This window comes from Volvox carteri, assembly GCF_000143455.1.
Source record: "Volvox carteri f. nagariensis unplaced genomic scaffold VOLCAscaffold_1, whole genome shotgun sequence".
NCBI lineage: Eukaryota > Viridiplantae > Chlorophyta > Chlorophyceae > Chlamydomonadales > Volvocaceae > Volvox > Volvox carteri.
The window spans coordinates 2,039,276-2,056,627 of NW_003307545.1; the positions used below are offsets into that span (position 1 = coordinate 2,039,276).

At 56.9% G+C, this 17,352-nt stretch overlaps 2 protein-coding genes across 2 annotated transcripts in view; one reads left to right on the forward strand and one right to left on the reverse strand.

Annotated features, from left to right (window-relative positions):
• Window positions 1-603: 603 nt before the first annotated feature.
• Window positions 604-10,655, forward strand: VOLCADRAFT_86011 (uncharacterized protein; the record flags this gene model as incomplete). Its single annotated transcript, XM_002945690.1, has 11 exons — window positions 604-702; window positions 1,285-1,516; window positions 1,595-2,220; window positions 2,832-3,224; window positions 3,461-3,502; window positions 3,818-3,996; window positions 4,546-4,675; window positions 5,445-5,644; window positions 6,459-6,596; window positions 8,647-8,701; window positions 10,002-10,655. The coding sequence occupies 11 exons, from the start codon at window positions 604-606 to the stop codon at window positions 10,653-10,655; spliced, it is 2,748 nt and encodes a 915-aa protein (XP_002945736.1).
• A 2,383-nt stretch (window positions 10,656-13,038) lies between these two features.
• VOLCADRAFT_86012 (uncharacterized protein) overlaps window positions 13,039-17,352 on the reverse strand; it is a gene marked incomplete at both ends in the record, with an annotated part of 10,090 nt that continues 5,776 nt past the window's right edge. The window contains 5 exons of the mRNA XM_002946050.1: window positions 13,039-13,109; window positions 13,585-14,373; window positions 14,764-14,784; window positions 16,067-16,294; window positions 16,728-16,801. Coding sequence (XP_002946096.1) covers window positions 13,039-13,109; window positions 13,585-14,373; window positions 14,764-14,784; window positions 16,067-16,294; window positions 16,728-16,801 — 1,183 coding nt within the window. The remainder of the gene's footprint in view (window positions 13,110-13,584; window positions 14,374-14,763; window positions 14,785-16,066; window positions 16,295-16,727; window positions 16,802-17,352) is intronic.

The following is a 17,352-nucleotide window of genomic DNA, read 5'->3' on the forward strand; positions in this document are numbered from 1 at the left end:
TGCTGCTGAGTCTCCTGAGCCCTCCTGTCCTTATAAGCTGTCTCGGCTTTGCTGTGCTTTTCCCCCCTCTCGTGGTCTGTGAAGGCCGAGCGATCCCAGGCACAACGGACTAAGTTGAAATCCTTCTTCTGATGCCATACAAACTTTGTAAAAGGGCTGGATGGATTTGCCTGGAGCTAAAACTAATCCGCAACAGTAATTATTTCGCTGGCCGGGGTAAAATTTCGAGCGCAATCACAGAATTTTAGTCAAATCAGGTTTCGGGGCTGTCGTCTTTCCCATTTTAAACAGTTAAGCTCTAATGCAAACCTGATGCACTTCTAGCGCTCCATGCTAACTAGAGGCGATAAGTGATTGGAAACATGCTGCTAATCCCTAAACCCTCGTTGTCCTCGGCTCATCATGGCGGAGTTCTAGTAAAGTCATGATGTGTAGTTAAAAATACATGAGATGGTGTCGCACAATAACTGCCTGCCACAGTAAATCCTGAGCAAGCTCCGAAACTGGGCGTAATCGCTTGCTTGACTTGGGTCAAGACGAGAACAGGCAACCCTGTGAGATGCGTTAATGCTGCTGAAAAACGGCAGGAGATAACCAGGAATTATGGAAGCCCAGTTTTCGGATGAGGAATTTTCTGATATCTTAGGCGCGTTTGCAGAAGTAGATGATATGTTAATTGGCTGGGATGTCCTTATGACACCTGTGAGAGACGATGGGGTTCCGATACAAACGATGGACCAGCAGCTTGGAACTGGGTTATCGCCCTCTGCCTTTGATGGGCTTGCCGATGACTTCATCTCATCAATCGAGGAAACATGCACTGCAGCTGGATCGATGTCCGAAGGACCACCTGACCAACAACACGCCCCCGCGACCATTTTGGGCCAAACTGCCCATCCCGACCTCTGCACTTCGCAACCCCTCTTTGATGGCGTCCAGTTGCCGCAGCAGTCACTTCCAACCCCTCAGCTTACCTCAACCACGCACATGCTTCAGGAAATCGGGCCCACGCAGTCCACTCCGCAGACATGGTGTAGGACCACGCAGCAGCATCAATCGGAGCAGCAAAACGAAGGAATCCAAACGCTTCCAAATACGTCACAAGAGCTGTTTGGCCCACAAGCCCTGACAGGTATACAAGTGTCTGAACTTCAGCAGCAACAACAACAACAACAGCAGCAGCAGCAGCACTTCCTTCATCAGCACTGGCAGCTGACCCTGCCGCCCCATCACCAACAGCAACATCATCATCATCATCATCAACTACAACAACAACCGCCGCAGCTGCAGGGCATCTGGGAGCAACCTAAAGATGCACCAATGCCGTATCTGGTTCAGACGCCGTCCTCCAGCCAAGCAGCGGACCCATCGAACGGCGCGACAGCCTCTGGCAGCACGGCGCGGGGCTCTATGGATGCGTCCACCGCTGGCGGCGGCGGCGGCGGAGCTCTCACGGCAACGGGCAGCGGCGCCGCTGCCAGCATGTCCAATCTTAGTGGCACCAGCGGCGGCGCCAGTGAGCACGACGGCTACGGAGGCTGCTGGTCATCTCCCATCTCCGCCTCGCCGCCACAACTTGCCCAACCAACAACAGGCATTCGGTGGGCTGCAGGGACGCTGGTGACGACGTCCGCGTCCGGTACGGTGGTCTGGGCGCCAGTAGCGCACTTGCCTCCCTTGTCTATGACAGACCCCTCAGACTCCATCCCGCCTATCACCGCAACCACCACCACCCCTGCCACTGCCACTGCCACTGCCACTGCCACCAGCCACCAGACACACATGCAGCTGACGCCCAGCCAGGCGTCCACAGCGCCCCTAGGGCGGCACTCGGAGCACCAGCCTATCATGTCACTAGCACGGGCGGCGATCATCACGCAGGGCCCCCAGACGGCACCGCTGCCAGCAGGATTTGAACCCGGGCCATCCAGGGATAGAGCATCGCAGGAGCGATCAGGTCTGGCGCTGGGGTTGGGATTCGGGATCGGCCCCAGCGCAAATCCAGCTAACCTATCCCAGGTCCAGGCTCCATTATCCCCAGCAGCGGCCAGCGTCCTCGCAGCGCCCGCAGCCCCGTTCGCTGCCCAGGCGAGTGGAGGCCGCGTGCCCATTTGCGGTGGTGGTGGCACCGGGGCGTCTTGCCCTACAGCAACCAACTACCTAACCACCACCATGCCAACCACCCTTCCAACGGCAGCTGACGTCACTGCTGACACGATAGTGAGTGCTGCTGCTGCTGGGGCGCCTCCCCAGCTCGTCCAGGGTGCAACAGCAGTGTCCCGGCATCCAGCACCAGCGACAACAACAGCAGCAGTAGCAGCAGTAGCACCCGTCGAGGCCATTGCTACAGCCAGAGGAGGCGGCAATACTGCTAGCGGTGTCTCAGGTGCAGCGCTGCTGGCGGAGCTTGTGGCGGAGGCGGCCTCGGGTGGCTGGGCGGCGGTGGCCACGGGTCTGACGCCATTGCCGCCCAGTACGGGACGTACGGCGGACGAGCTGCTGGCGGGGCTCGACCTGCAAGTGTGTGCGTCAATACTCACGCCTTTTAGGAACAACAGGAAGAAACCAAATCCATTATTATTAAAGATTATTATTAAGATTATTATTATTAAAGATATTGCGCTTTTATTGCGCTTGGCGATGGATGGAGAACTAGGAAATAGATGCATGCGTTTTTGTGTTGCATGCTCCTGCTGTTGCACAATTTCACCTTTCCTGACTTCTACTAATATTGATACTACTACTACTCCTGCTGCTACTGCTGCTGCTAATGTTGCTGCTACTGCCACGACCAGGAGGTGTTTGCACCGCCCAAACCCTCCCATGCAAAGCGCATTCGCGGGCACGTGCGGCGAGCAGCCGAGCTCAAGGCCCAGCTGGCGACCCGGGTGCGAGCCATACAGCGGCTGGCGGCGGAGAACGCTGACCTGCGGGGACGAGCAAAGGTCCTGGAGCTGGTCGTACGGTGTAGGGACGAGCAGCTGCGCCTGCTCCGAAACTACCGTACATCCGCCAACGGCCGTGTGTATTACGTGGAGCAGCCGGGACTCCTCCTCCTGGGCGAGGGGGCGACGGGGGCGGCGGCGAATGGCGTTGCGGTGGCGGCGGTTGGCGGGGGCCAGAGTGGCGGCGAAGGTGGAGATAGTCCGGGCGCGATGGTGCCGTACGTTGGTGTAAATGCAGCGGCGCTGGCGGTGATGTCAGCTGAGGGGCTGCTGGAAGTGGTGGGTGACAAGAAGGGTGTGCGAGGGGGCGGGAGGGTGTGGGGCGGCATATTGGGAGGGAGGGAAGGAGGCAGAGGATTGGATGGACACCTCACTAAGTGCGGGCGTTGCTGGGCCCTGACTTCCTTGGAGGCAAAGAATATATGTACGGTAATAACCGTCAGGGAGTACTGGTAGCCAACCAACCAACCGTCCAACCAACCAACCAGTCCTTATCCCGCACCTCTCTCTGGCAGTTCCGGAAGCTCATCCACGACGTGTCGTTGAGCCTGTCCGAGGTGGAGACCGAGCTTGCTCTCCCGAACGGGAGAGCAGCAACATCGCAGACCTGCTTCACACAGACCCACGGGTCGCTATCGGCGACACAGCAACAGGCGCCGCAGGCTGCCACCACTTCAATGACTGTAGCGGGACTGTCGCAGAGCACCGCCACAGCCGAGGTCGCCGCCGCCGAGGTCGCCGCCGCCGAGGTCGCCGCCGCCGAGGTCGCCGCCGCCGAGGTCGCCGCCGCCGAGGTCGCCGCCGCCGCCGCCAGCGGCGTTGATGCCGCCGCCGTTGACAGCTCGTCGCTGCAGCTTGCCGCGGTGCCACAGGCGGCAGCGCCAGCACCCCTTGGCAGCGCCGCCGCGGCGGCGGATACTGGCAACGGGTACGACAGCGCGGCCGCTGCCGCCGCGTCGTCCTCTGGTCCCTTGGCTCGTCTGCGTGATCAGATGGCCTCATTCCGCAATGTGCTGCGCTACTTGGGTTTGGTAAACGAGGCGGCGTGCAAGTAAGTGTGCGTCGATGTGGCCCTTCGCGAAGGAAGGGCGAAGGGGGGGAAAGGGAAGGGGGGAGGGAGGGAAAGACGAGCCACGAACCCGAGTGAAGCTGCTGCCAAGGAAAGAGTGCACAAGAAACAGAACTGACCAGTAGGCGTTCTTAAAGGCGGGAGGGTGAGGGGGGGAAGGTGGTTGCGGCCCTCCTTCTCCTCCCCTCCCCCAGTAGTAGTGCTGTCGGCCCCCCTAGCCCCCATGCGGCCCAGCTGACCAGGACAAATGCCAACAGCAATAACCTCCGAACCACACAGCACCGCACCGCACCGCACCGCTGATATGTCGTATGATGCTGCTGTCTCGACACCCTGTTACAACACGGTGAGCGGCATGTGGCGCCATCAGTCACCCCAGGAGGATCAGCATTAATATCATTATCACATCACACCACCATCACATCACACCACCATCGCATCACCACCATCACATCACCACCACCACATCACCACCATCACATCACCACCACCACCAGTATCCTTCGCGGGGCCCACGGGGCCCACACGCAGGTTCGTGGACACCAACCTGACCGGGAAGCCGGGGGCTCCGGAACCAGGACACTGGCTGCGGGTGATTCAGGAGCTGCATCTCAGCCCCCAGCAGCTTGCGGACGCTGCGGCGCTGCAGTCTTGCTGGCAGGTACGACACAAATTGCAACATCTAGCGGTGGAATCGTGAATTGACCTTTGCGATGCGAAATTATTACTTTTTCTGTTTCGTTCTCTATTTGTTGGGTTCGGATTCCGACGTAATCGTTTTCAGCCTTCCGCTCGATCCCCCGCCGCCTCCACACTGCTCACCGCTCCCCTCCGTTCTTCACTTCCACCGTCACCAATATTTCACTGACGACACCGCTCATGGGCCCTCTCTGTTGGTTACTTCGCTCCTTACTTCATTCGTTTTTTGCCGCCTCTGTGTGTGTGTCTGTATGTGTTTGTATGTGTTTGTGTGTGTCTGTATGTGTATGTATGTATGTATGTATGTATGTATGTATGTATGTATGTATGTATGTATGTATGTATGTATGTATGTATGCTGTAACAGGGTGGTTAACTTTGCCAGCGGCCCCCTTTCCCGGGGCAGTCCCTGCTCTCCCCTGCTAGAGGGGCACCCTAATCCGTCACCCCATCCGACTTCAGAATGTATTCGTTGGGTTCGGCAACTCACCACCAGCATCCAACCAAATCTAGCGGATCAACGACGCATCAACTTAGTTCCTGGTTTGCTCGCAAGTTGAAATAATCACGTCCTACACCGTCCACAAGATGGGAGGCCACCTTCCAAATACCCGAGGAACCGGCAGGCGGATTTGAACCCGGGTCAGCCGGGAGCAGAAGTCATGCCTTAACCTCTGCCAGCCGCCTGTATGTGTGTATGTGTGCGTTCCTTACCTTGCTCGACGCCGCAGGACTGGCTGTCCCGGATACATGTTGAACGTCGGGACATTGCCGCCGCCCTGGACCAGCTGCTGTCCGTCAACCGGTACGGCGCGACGTACTTTGAATCTGTCGGACGGTACGGCACGGATCGTGACGTGATCCACAAGATGCACGCCAACGTGATGCGAGAGCGGATCCTGCTGGTGTTAACGGGCGAGGTGTTTTGCTGGTGAGTGGGTGGTGGTAGTGGGTGGTAGTGGGTGGGTGGTAGTGGGTGGGTGGTAGTGGGTGGGTGGTAGTGGGTGGGTGGTAGTGGGTGGGTGGTAGTGGGTGGGTGGTAGTGGGTGGGTGGTAGTGGGTTGGCCCGCATTGGCCAATGGTATGATCCACCGCAGACATTCGCATTCTGAGCTGGGATGAGGACGGAAATAATGCGAAGGGGGGTTTAATAGTACGATATGTTTTATTGACTGTTTACCTGGTTACCTAGTTGCCTAATAGATAATAGATGCGAGTGCGCGGGCAGCAGCGGGGGTTGTGGATGAGCTCATGGGCCCCGGTGGGTGGGTGCTCCCACACGGCGTATCAACACATGGATGTGTATGTGTATAAATCCATCCACGTTCATGAGTTCGTACCGACATACCGACATACCGCCGCCTCCCGAGGATGAGGACCCTTGCTTCGGGAGCAGCCTAACCCCCCGACAACCCCCTAGCCAACCGAAGGACCCCAAGTCCTGCTGCTGCTGCTGCTGCGGGTGTCACTCCAAACAACCACGCTTTCAGTTTTGCGGCACTCTTATGCCCCCCTCCTCCTTTTGGTCAGTTCTACTTCTGGTAAACTCTTGCCCTAGCAGCAGCCTCACTCGTTCGTGGTCGTCTTTCCCCCCCCATCCTCCTATCTTGCTCTGGCAGCAGCTTAAATCGCGTGTGGTTCGTCTTTCCCCATCCTCCTCCTCCTCCTCGTCCACGTTCTTGTACAAATGACCCTCTTCTCTCATCAATCCTTCATGTTCCCACACTTCACCCGCCCCCCGGCAGCCACATCCTAACTGACATTCAGTGGGCGCGCGCCATCGTGAAGTCGTATCCGTACATCCTGGATGTACGAGAGCTCGTCTGCGCGGCTTCCCAGCTCTACTATTCTTCCGTCCGGGGCCTTATGGCCCCACCCCTGTCGTGAGCTGCGAGCGGAGAGAAGTTGGATGGGTCGGGGAGAGAGAGAGAGAGAGAGAGAGAGAGAGAGCAAGTGCACGCAGCGCTGCGCTGCGCTGCAGCATGAGGACCTTTCTATTTTCAAACGTGATAAGGAGAGTGACACCGGGTGGAGGCCAAGGGTGCCAACCGCCAACCGTAAATCAATTCAGTTTTTATGGTTACAGCCAAAACCGCAAGAAACACTCTTCAACCACGAAGAGTGGCTTTGGGTGGTTTGGTAGCTGGCAGGGTGCAGTGAGGGCACTAAGAGTGAGTGGGGCGCTATGTGGTGGGCAGTAGCACCACCACAACCACGGGCAGTGAGCTCCTATGGCCGTGTTAAAAACGTTTCAGGGGTGGTGCATGTCGCTGTAAAGCACGGCTGTAGTAGTAGTAGTAGTAGTAGTAGTAGTAGTAGTAGTAGTAGTAGTAGTAGTAGTAGTAGTAGTAGTAGTAGTAGTAGTAGGGCAGGATGCATCATGAGGTGGGTGTAGATGTTGATCAGAACTCGGTGTTTAAATGAACTGAACTACGAGATGGAATTTGTGTGTGTGTGTGTGGTTGTCTGTGTTTGTGTGTGTCTCTGTTACATATTAATCCTATGTGAATGTGCCTGTATGTATGTATGTATCATACAGACATATGTAGCCTATCTATGTGGGGTATGTATCGAGGTTGAGAGTGAGTACATGGTAGATGGGGGTGAATGAAGGCGCTGTTGCTGCTGTTGGGAGGCACGAATAGAGGAGGACGCGGTGCATGGGCATGTGAATGCGCGCATCACTCTGCAACATGAAATACAGCAAAATAATACCGGCGATACACCGGTTTGTAACTTTAAAGCCTAGAGTCACACATACCGCCGGAATGCAGCTGGATGTTACTGGAAGATGGAAGTCAGGGCTTGATTAGGCAGCAGCCCTCCGCGGCCCCTTGGACAATAATATGTTGTATCCTTCGTGACCCTTAAAATCGGTACCAGGTAGATGTGCGAGAAGAGAGAGCTCTCACGGCAATCTTATTAACTCTGTCCGATGTTGCGTGGACTGAGGTTTGACTGTTTTATGTGGGTTTGGTTGCGGTTAGTCGTTGTTTTAGTTGTCTGTGCCAGCTGCACTCAATCGCTCTCAGGCTGCAAATTAAGCGCGAAGATGTACATGTATGCGCCGCATACGTGGAAATGGTTGTAACTGTACTGACGGTAACTTTAATTATTGTAACTGTACTATTTGTTCTCTCGGGAACAGTTTACATGACTCTTGCTTTCGCACAATCTTCGGCAGCGTTCTCTTAAATTTCACAAGCGGCGCAGCAAAGCTGTTGTAGCCGATTTGAACAGGCCAAACAGGCATTATGCAGCAGGAACAAGACGCAAGCAACCGCAATTCATCACAATTTAATTTACATAAAAGTAGATATGATCAGGATTGCGTGTCCTTCGACAAAGCATTTTTGGCAAGATGCGGTGCGACCAAAACCCTAAAACCGTAAACTCCCGTCGCAACATTGTGGGCCTTAATCAATAGACTTCGGCCAGGCCGCTTTAACTTCACAGGTCATAACGCCGCTCAGATAGAATACGCTCAAACCTAAAAAAAGGACGCTAGCCGTAATAGCTCAATAACCGTCATCAATAACCGGTAACTGACGAACGAGTTTTTGTTTGCATGCTTAGTTGATAGGAACGGGTGGTTAACGTGTACATGTTTCCAGCGTTTCGGTGCGCGGTCCCGGGCTGCAAAGTTAGTTACTAGGGCCTAGAAGTCAGGAAGGAATGACCACGTAAAAGATGCGATTGAGGGCCATTGTAGACAGTGCCGTAATGTTGCCTTCACGCTGCTTCACGGTCCTCCCGATAAAGCAAAGGACGACGTAATCGAGCAAGCGAATAGCCGTAGGGCACACAACCTCCCGCACACACCTTTGGATAGCGGGTAGCCGATCGCCCAGCTAGGAATGGCACAGGGTAGTAGCATCCTTGCTGGTCTTGCAGCATCACTTCGTTTCAACAACGCCGCCTGCGACAACGCAGACCTTACTTATGTCTGTACATCTCCTTGAGCAGCTTCTTCTGTTTGCTCGTTAAGGTACGACCAGGCTCGCAACAACTGCGCGAAACTGCAGCTGCGTCCAGGCTCCGAGGTATGCCGCATGATGGGTTGCGCTTCAATCACATAAAATGCCTTTGTTATTTATAAGCTTCTTTCTCATCCATATTTGCACTATATTCGAGTATCTATCGGAAAAGGAAATCGGAATTAAATATTTAAGCCACACAGAGAGCCATAGAAGCTGCGTAGCGAAGCAGAGAGTATTTTCATCAAGAAATCACTGAAAAATAAGTTAAAATCAATCCAGCAATATTTAACAGGAGCATGGGCGATATGGCGACTGCTGGCTTGCTATATGTCACTGTCGAGTACGCCACCGACCTTCGGCTACGCCACCGTCGCCGCAGGTGTTTATCGCGGCTACATGCGACAATGTTTAATAAATTCAATAAGTTGCTCTTTTTCGGACCTTCTACACAATAATGATTCTTGAACAGTATATTTCAAAACCATGCACGCGAACTCGCAAAGCTCGTCGCAACTATGTGCCGTCGTCCTAGGGCATACTTTGGACCACGCAATTATTACTGCAATGATTTACCTTTCTCTCGACCTGAGACCTCATCACCTCATCCGACCAAAACACCCTTGACCTCGGGGACTTGGCATCAGCATCTACCTTCCCGATAAGCCGCTAGGCCGAGGCCCGCACACGTACCTGTCAAACCCGTCCCACGCTTTCCGCACGCCCCGCACCCCCCGAACCTTTACATGTGGCTCCTTCTACTTCCGGCCTGAGGCACGATCTGAGCTGCGTCGTTTACGTCGGGTCGCGGTCGGCTGCGACTCAACCTGCAGCTAACTGCGGCAGCCATCCCGTCTGGAACCAGACCTTTCAGTTCCTTTTGGCTGAGGATGACGACCGTCTTGAGGTCGAAGTGCAGGTACTATAATTTGTGTGGTTGTGTTTTTGAGAAACTCACAAGCTGTAATCGTAGCGCTACAACGCTATAGCATCGACCACAGCCTTCCACTGCCGTACCCGCCTTCCGTACGTGCTTCGCTATATTTGCGCCGCTGTATGTGCGTGCTACTGCCTCCCGAGATCTTCATGGGCGTCTGCCCCTTTTTCGAAATCCACTGAAAAATGTGAATGCCGGGCTGCTACGGGCGCTGTCCAGATAGATGTCGCGGGCATGATCATCCCTCCCCTCCCCACTCCCACCGCCTTGCGGCCCCCGTGCTGCCCCCTCCACCCGCCATTCCACAGCATGCCCATCCACGCTTGCTCCACCCTCACTTCCGCCGCCACCGCAACCGCCCGCAACCGTCACAGGATAGCTACAGCTGCAGCGGCCTGCGGGACGGCCACGCCGCCCACCGCACCGTCGTGCCCCTACACGGAGTCCGGGCCGCCCGCAGCGAGCGCGTGCAAGTGCCGCTCTTCACCCAGCGCCGTTCCACTCGCCTGCAATGCGGATCCATCGCACTCGCCCTCGCCTTCTGGCCCCCGGGCACCTTCACCTTCCATCCCCATCCCAGCTCCGTGACCACCACGCCGACCAGTAGCCCTCAGGGTAACGCATTCACCTCGGCCCCAGTTACGACCCCGGCTCTAGGTCAGCCAGGCGCCGGGAGTGCCCCGGCAGCGGATGACGAGGTTGGCGGCAAGTCGGGGGCAATGGGACCGTCGATGCCTTTGGAAACCGTATGCCTTGGGTTGCCTGTGGCCGCCGGGCACTTCCCTTTCACGGCCGCGGTGGCCCGGGTGCCGGTGTACCAGGTACCGCACAGCGGTCACCGCCGAGCGCAGCAGGACAGCTCTTCCCGAGACGGTGCACAAGGGGAGCTGTGTGCGATGCGGGGGATGAGGGACGAGGGGTTGGGGGCGGTTGCGGAAGCTGGGGTACCCACGCAGCCCCAGCCGCAGCCGCAGCTGCTGCAACAGCAGCAACAGCAGCAGCAGTCGGCAAAGAAGGTGGTGTTGTAGTGGTATTAATGGAGAGGGTGAGGACGATGGCGACGAAGGGACACCATCTCTCTGGGCAGCATGGTAGCTGAGCTGGACATGGCGGTGTTCGACAATGGTCAAATATTACAAAAGTCGACACGTGCACGTGTCGTACATATGTACTGCAGCAACTACCAGCTAGTGAGCTTGGGCGCCCAGAATCTGCGGCCTCCCGGCTGTCTTACGGGGGGAGGGAGGGAGGAGGTTACGGAGAGGCAAAGTGAAGGTGGAGGGAGCCCGGGAAAGGGCTAGGTTAGCTTTTAGGGATATTGGCTGCTCGCTGCTTAGGTCCCTGTACACAGCGCCCCCGTTCGCGAGCTGCCAATACCTAACATATACACACCGCCATCCTCCACATATCGGGAGGGCAGATCATTAAAATACACCGTAGGCAGGCGGCGTACCGTACGACATACACCGTAGGCAGGCGGCGTACCGTACGACATACACCGTAGGCAGGCGGCGTACCGTACGACATACACCGTAGGCAGGCGGCGTACCGTACGACATACACCGTAGGCAGGCGGCGTACCGTACGACATACACCGTAGGCAGGCGGCGTACCCGTAAATTCCGACTCGCGTGCTTATGTGTGTGAGAGTGTACAGTACACAGCTTGCGGTATTCGTAACCTTGGAGAGATTCTGATGTTCCGGATGGCGGCAGTTAGCTGAATATAATCGCAGTTGATCATGTACGCGGTGGCATATGTACGAGGAGAGATGGGGACGGGACGTCGGATGTGGCTGTGGGCTGTAAGGGTATACCTCTTGTGTGCGATTGGCGAGGATGTTTCTGGAAGCTGGAGGGTTTCGGATTGGATAGGGAGACCGGGACGGCAACAGTGAGTGCGTGTGTGTGTGTGTGTCTGGCGTGTACGGTCTTACGGGCCTTGCGAGCTTGCTTGCAGAGAACAAGAAGCAACATCAGCTGATAGGATGGTCCATAGACTGCATTGTATATTCCAGCTGCCTGGTAGCGTGTGGATCTGAACGGGAGTACTCGTTGTGTGTGAAAGGAAGTCGGTGCCTTGTTAGGCGCTGTGCGTGTGTACACACGCGCGCGCGCGTCTGTGTGTGTGTATGTATATGTGTGTGTGTGGCTGTGCGTATGTGTGTATGTGCAGGCACCCGAGGGTTATATCCCGAGGGTTCCGGAGCAACTGTCTTGGGTGCTTTGTGACGCTCTTAGGACAGAGCCTCTTGACGAGATTCAGTGTTCCGCTCTGGGGCGGCCCTGGGCTTGCTTTGCTCGATTACCTCATTTTACCGCTCGATGTGCGGGACGCCCTGGTGTCCTTTCCTTCAGTGGTTCGTACTGGTACCCTGTGGTCGCATCCTGTAGAGAGCTGCAGTGTCGCATCCTGACAGACAGGGTCCGCAGCCCTGGTGGTTAACAATGTGCCGCAAGGAAACCTTCCAAGGTGGGCGTGATGCTCCGTTAATCGGGAAGTCCGATGAAAGAGATGGAAAGAGACGCGACTGCAAGTAAGCCTGGCTCGAAGTCGTGCAACTGACAACTGGTGCAACTGAGACACCTGAGTCTCGGCTGCTTGCGACGAGGCAGGTGTTTGGTTGTCCAGTACATGTGAGGTCGAATGGCCCTATCTCCAACATCTCCAGCCGCTATCTTTTCCGCTCACATCTCCTCTGTTGCAGCTCTTAACAAACATTCTCCTTTAACCTCTCTTCCTTCTCCTCCTCCTGTCGCCTACGAAGCAGTGTCGCCAGCACACGTAGAAGAGGTCGTAGGTCCGGTCATGGCGACATACCGTTTAGTATGTTAAATGTGTATGTACATTTGCAACGGTACGGCCGCTTTACAAGAACTGGAGCTGCCTATATGCACCAAGGACACCTACAATAGACACCTGCACACGCGCGTACACAGCTGCTATGGTTTCCTGGCCTCAGCTGCAGAGCCGAGGCTACACTCCGCTCGAGGCTACTTCCCGCAGGTAGCCGCCATGCGAGGTGGCCGGCATGCCTCGTACCCATGACTTTCTCCATCACATGCAATTTTGCAAAATCACCAACAAGAAGAGGTATTGTCAGCAACACATTCCATTCAATAAACGCACGCACACACACACAGACATACACACGCACACACAGACGCATGAACCTGAGCATATGTAACATCAGCAGTGAGGGAGACAACAACCCAACCGAGCAAGCACAGTCTCGTGACGCACCACCGGACGTACGGCAAGGTACACATCCGTACGAAGCAGCGTGTCGTGGCGCCAAAGTCAAACCGAGCTATGCTATGTCAAACCGCCTGGACGACCTATCGGCCATGAGCCTTCTCCTCCTCCTCCACCGCCGCCGCCACCGCCGCCTCCTCCTCCTGGAGCGGACTTCTACTTGCGGCTCTTCTTGTGTTTGGCGCTGCCGCTGCTCTTACGCCTGTCGCCGCTCCGTTTAGACCGACCTGAGGAGCCGCATGCGGACCGTGTTAAGAGAGGAAAAAGTGCTGGCATGTGCGCTTGTATGGAGAGGAAACAGAGTAGGCCCAGGACCCGCTTAGCCAACACATCAAAGCTACACACAACAAAACATGCTGAACGCACCACACCGGCAAATACTACCCTCTCCCCCTGGAAAGCAAAAGCACCAAATAGCCAACCGATCAAGACGGCCAGGCACGACAGATAAACTGAAGTGAGGCCCATGCTAGACAGCAGCACACAACTTGTGCACACGAAACAGGCGAACGAACGGGTGCAACTACCACACACAAAAAAAAAGAACAACAACAACAACAACAAGAATAACAACAGCAGAGCACGTCATCACGCGTTCATGGTGAGGACGGCCTCAGCGTCCTGAACGCCGAGGGCGCCTCCAGAAACACCTTTTCTTTTGCTCAATCAGTGATGGGCAGCTCCTTGGCCACCTTTTCGTACCTGGGGCACCAGACAAGTCACTTTCGCGGGTACCAAAATCCATATCCGATTCACTGCCACTTTCCGAGGAGGAGGACGAAGACGAAGACGAGGAAGAACTCGCACGCCGGCGCTTCTCCTTGCCCTTCTCTCGCCGCCCTGTTTCCTTGTTGTCACGATTCTTAGTCTTGTCCTTGGCTCGGTCCCGCTCACCACCGCGTTCCGACTCCGTATTCCGGTCCCGGCCCTTGTCCTTGCCTTGCTGCTTGCTGCCTTCTGCATCTTTGCCACTGCCACCACCACCACCACCACCACCACTACGGGCCTTACCATCACGAGGGCCCTTATCCCGACCCGGATGGTCCCCATCCTGATGACGATCTCGGTCATCCCTTTTATCGCGACCCTTCGTCAACACGGTGTCATCCCGGCCCCCTCGTTCCCGCCTCCCATCTCGCTCCTGTTCTCGCCCCCGCTGCTGATCACGACCCCGGTTCCCGTCCTTGTCTTTATCCCTCTTCGCCTTGCCACCATCGGCAGCACGCGGCGTCCGACCGCCACCATGCCGCTCCAAACTCCGCTCGCGACCTGATGGGCTACGAGAGGAGCGCCTGGAGTCCAGGCGGTTGTCACGGCGGTTGTCCCGGCTCCGAGATCGTCGTCGTCGGTCGCGACTTGGGCTCCGGCTGCGGCGCTTGGTGTCGCGCTCCCGGGCCCTATCGCGGTCTCTGTCTTTTCCGCCCTCGCGATCCCGGGTTCGATCCCGATTGCGTGCAGGTGACCGCGAGGGGGAGCGGTCTCGACGACGGTCTCTGTGCGCAGGGCCGGGCCCAAGCAGCCCAGATACCGCACGTGGCAGGCAAGCAACAATCATCATCCCCTTCCCACCGCCGAGATCATGGGGCGACAACACGCGAAACAGGTCGACACGGTGCGGCGGAAAAGCTAAAGGAGTGAGGTGGGGTGATGCTGAGGCTTCAGCGACCCCCCAGGGGGAGGCCTTTCGGGTACCCCCGCTGGTCCTCAAAGTGCGGTGCTCACCCCCTCCCCGCCTTCTACTTCTTCCTTCTCCGCCTCCTCCCCCCCAGCTATAAATTAGGTTCCTTATCTAACTCGGAGACCAGTTGTCAGTTGGCACCTATTAGAGCAGTTTCCAGCGCACGCACACACATTCGGCCCCGCGCCGTTCCGTGAACACACCTGCTGCGGCTCCGGCTGCGGCTGCGGGAGGCAGAACGCGACGGGTGTCTCCTGGCGGTACCTCCTCCTCCTCCTCCTCCTCCTCTCCCAGCATGTTCAACCCTTCGACCCGCCCGACTCCGCGACCGTGACCTCGACTTTGACTTTGACCGATTTCGGCTGCGACTGCGGCTGCGGCGGTGATCCCTGCATGTGTTGTATGGCCCGGGGCCAGCGGATGTAATGCCGGTCAGACCAAACCGCAGATGGGGAAAACGAAGGCGAGGAGTTAGCAGGCGGAAGGGAAGTACGGATGGTGGGCACTGCAGAAGAAAACCCACCAGATTACCCCAGGTTAGGTGCTGACAGAAATAATGCCAACAAGACACAAAACACAAAGAAACAGCTCCGAATGTGACGGAAATAACTCCAACAGCAATTGTGGATAGAAATGCTGCGGCATTAGTTACCAGCAAGCAGGAACCGCATTGTCACAGCATCAGGGCGGTAACGGCCGGAACGACGAACCACGAACCCGCGTGAAGCTGCTGCCAGGGCAAGAGTGTACAAGAAGCAGAACTGACCAGTAGGCGGTTTTGAAGACGGCGAGGAGGGAAAGACGAACCACACACGATTGAAGCTGCTGCCAGGGCAAGAGAGTAGCAAACGTAAAAACTGACCGAAAGGCGTCCGTGGCGACTGTGACGACTGTGACCTCGGGATGAAGTGACGTTGATGTCGGAAATCCTACCTACCTAAGCCGCCAGAATTTAAAAGCTGAATTGTATAGCCAATCCGTAAAGAAGTAGGTGTAAAAAAGTAGTAGTGAAGGCGGCGAGTAAAATAGTGCTGTCGTAAAAGGTGGCGTAAAGTTGCTGGCCAGGAGAAAAGGCTGATTTGCTGATACTGAAAGGCTGTCGGTATGCAAGTGCTCCTCCCAACCCCCGGCGAGGGGGGAAAGTGCAGTGGGGTTCCGTAAACTGCCCATGCAACAGCAGCGGCACTTATCAATGTGAATCACCGCTTTAGTGAATTATATGTGTGCCGCAGCGGAAGCGATGTTACTTGTTGGTGACAACATTCGCGAACAGAGCGGCATCGGCATGACCCATGGACAGCCCCTGTTACCTCCCCCCAACCTACCTGCTTCGACTCCGGCTGCGGCTGCTACGACTGAAGCTCCTGCTGCTGCTGCTCCTGCTGCTCCTCCTCCTCGGCGAGTCCGGACGTCGCCCCCGTCCCCCCTCCTCCTCCTCATCATCATCATCATCACTTCCCCCCCGCACGGGATGGACCGCTGTCGCGGACTCGCTACCTGGCTTACCGCCACCACCGGCGGCCGCCGGCCTTTCCAAAACAGCTGATGCCGCCGCCGCCGTCGTCCCAGGTTCCGGCGGGGCCGCGTCAGGCCCCGCAGCCCCATTTTGCTGCGGCAGCTGCGGCCCGGAATCGGCGGGCCCCTGCGGGCCCCTGTCCTGCTGAGCCGCCAGCTGGTCCTCCGTCGCCGTCACTTTGCGGCCCTCGGCCACCAGGCTGTACCGCACAGCATCGCCTATGATGGGTTATGCGTGTTTTTACGAATTGAGAGGTAGGCAATTGAGTCGGGTAGGACTCACATACATCACCACGGGCACCCCCACCCCCCACCCCACCACCATCTGACCCCCAGGACTCCCGTACATCGCGACGAAACCTCACCGCCCCAACCCACGACATTCTTGTCTGCTGTGCTGCCCCATAGTCGCGTTGCATGCCACCATCTCCACTCGCCTTGCTCCCGCCTCCAGGCCCCCCAGCAATACCGCCCTGATGGGTTGCCGTAACCTGCACGCCTGTCGCCTCAAACACCCATTACCCGTCCCCCGTTTCCGCACGTGACATGTACTCCCCCCTATTTGTTTTGGAAGAGGGATACTCGGCAAATAGGTAAGCTATTGTTTCCCCCCTCCTCCCCCCCCCCGCACCCCGCCCTCCCAACCGCGCACCTAGAGCTGAGGCCGGCAGCACCGCAATCACCTTGGCCGGCAGCCGGGAACCATCATCGCGCAACAGCCACACACTGTCCGGAGCCAGAGACGCGACACAAGACGACACGTTGGCGAGACGGGGGTTTGCGAGACGGGGGTTTGCGAGACGGGGGTTTGCGAGACGGGGGTTTGCGAGACGGGGGTTTGCGAGACGGGGGTTTGCGAGACGGGGGTTTGCGAGACGGGGGTTTGCGAGACGGGGGTTTGCGAGACGGGGGTTGCGGAGAGAGATTCGAAAGAAGCACCACCATGCCAACCGTGCAAGATTCCGATATCGACGCGGACGGGGATGTCGTGACTCAATGCGGAAAAAAAAGAGAATTTTGACGACAGAATGGCGACACAGTAACGGCACTGGAGACGTCAGCCTCTCAACAGAGGATTGCCCCTCAAAGGGATGTCGCCGTTCAACAAGGATTGCCAGGGGGCAACCACTCTCGGCCGTGCATGCAGTCCCCATCGCCGACCTCCCTCCACTCGTGATTTTCCCTCCCCTTGAATCTGCATCCCTCCCCCCTCTCCCTGCCTCTCCCCCCTCCCCTACTACCTTAACCCCCTCCCCGATGTCCAGCGCAGGTCGTGA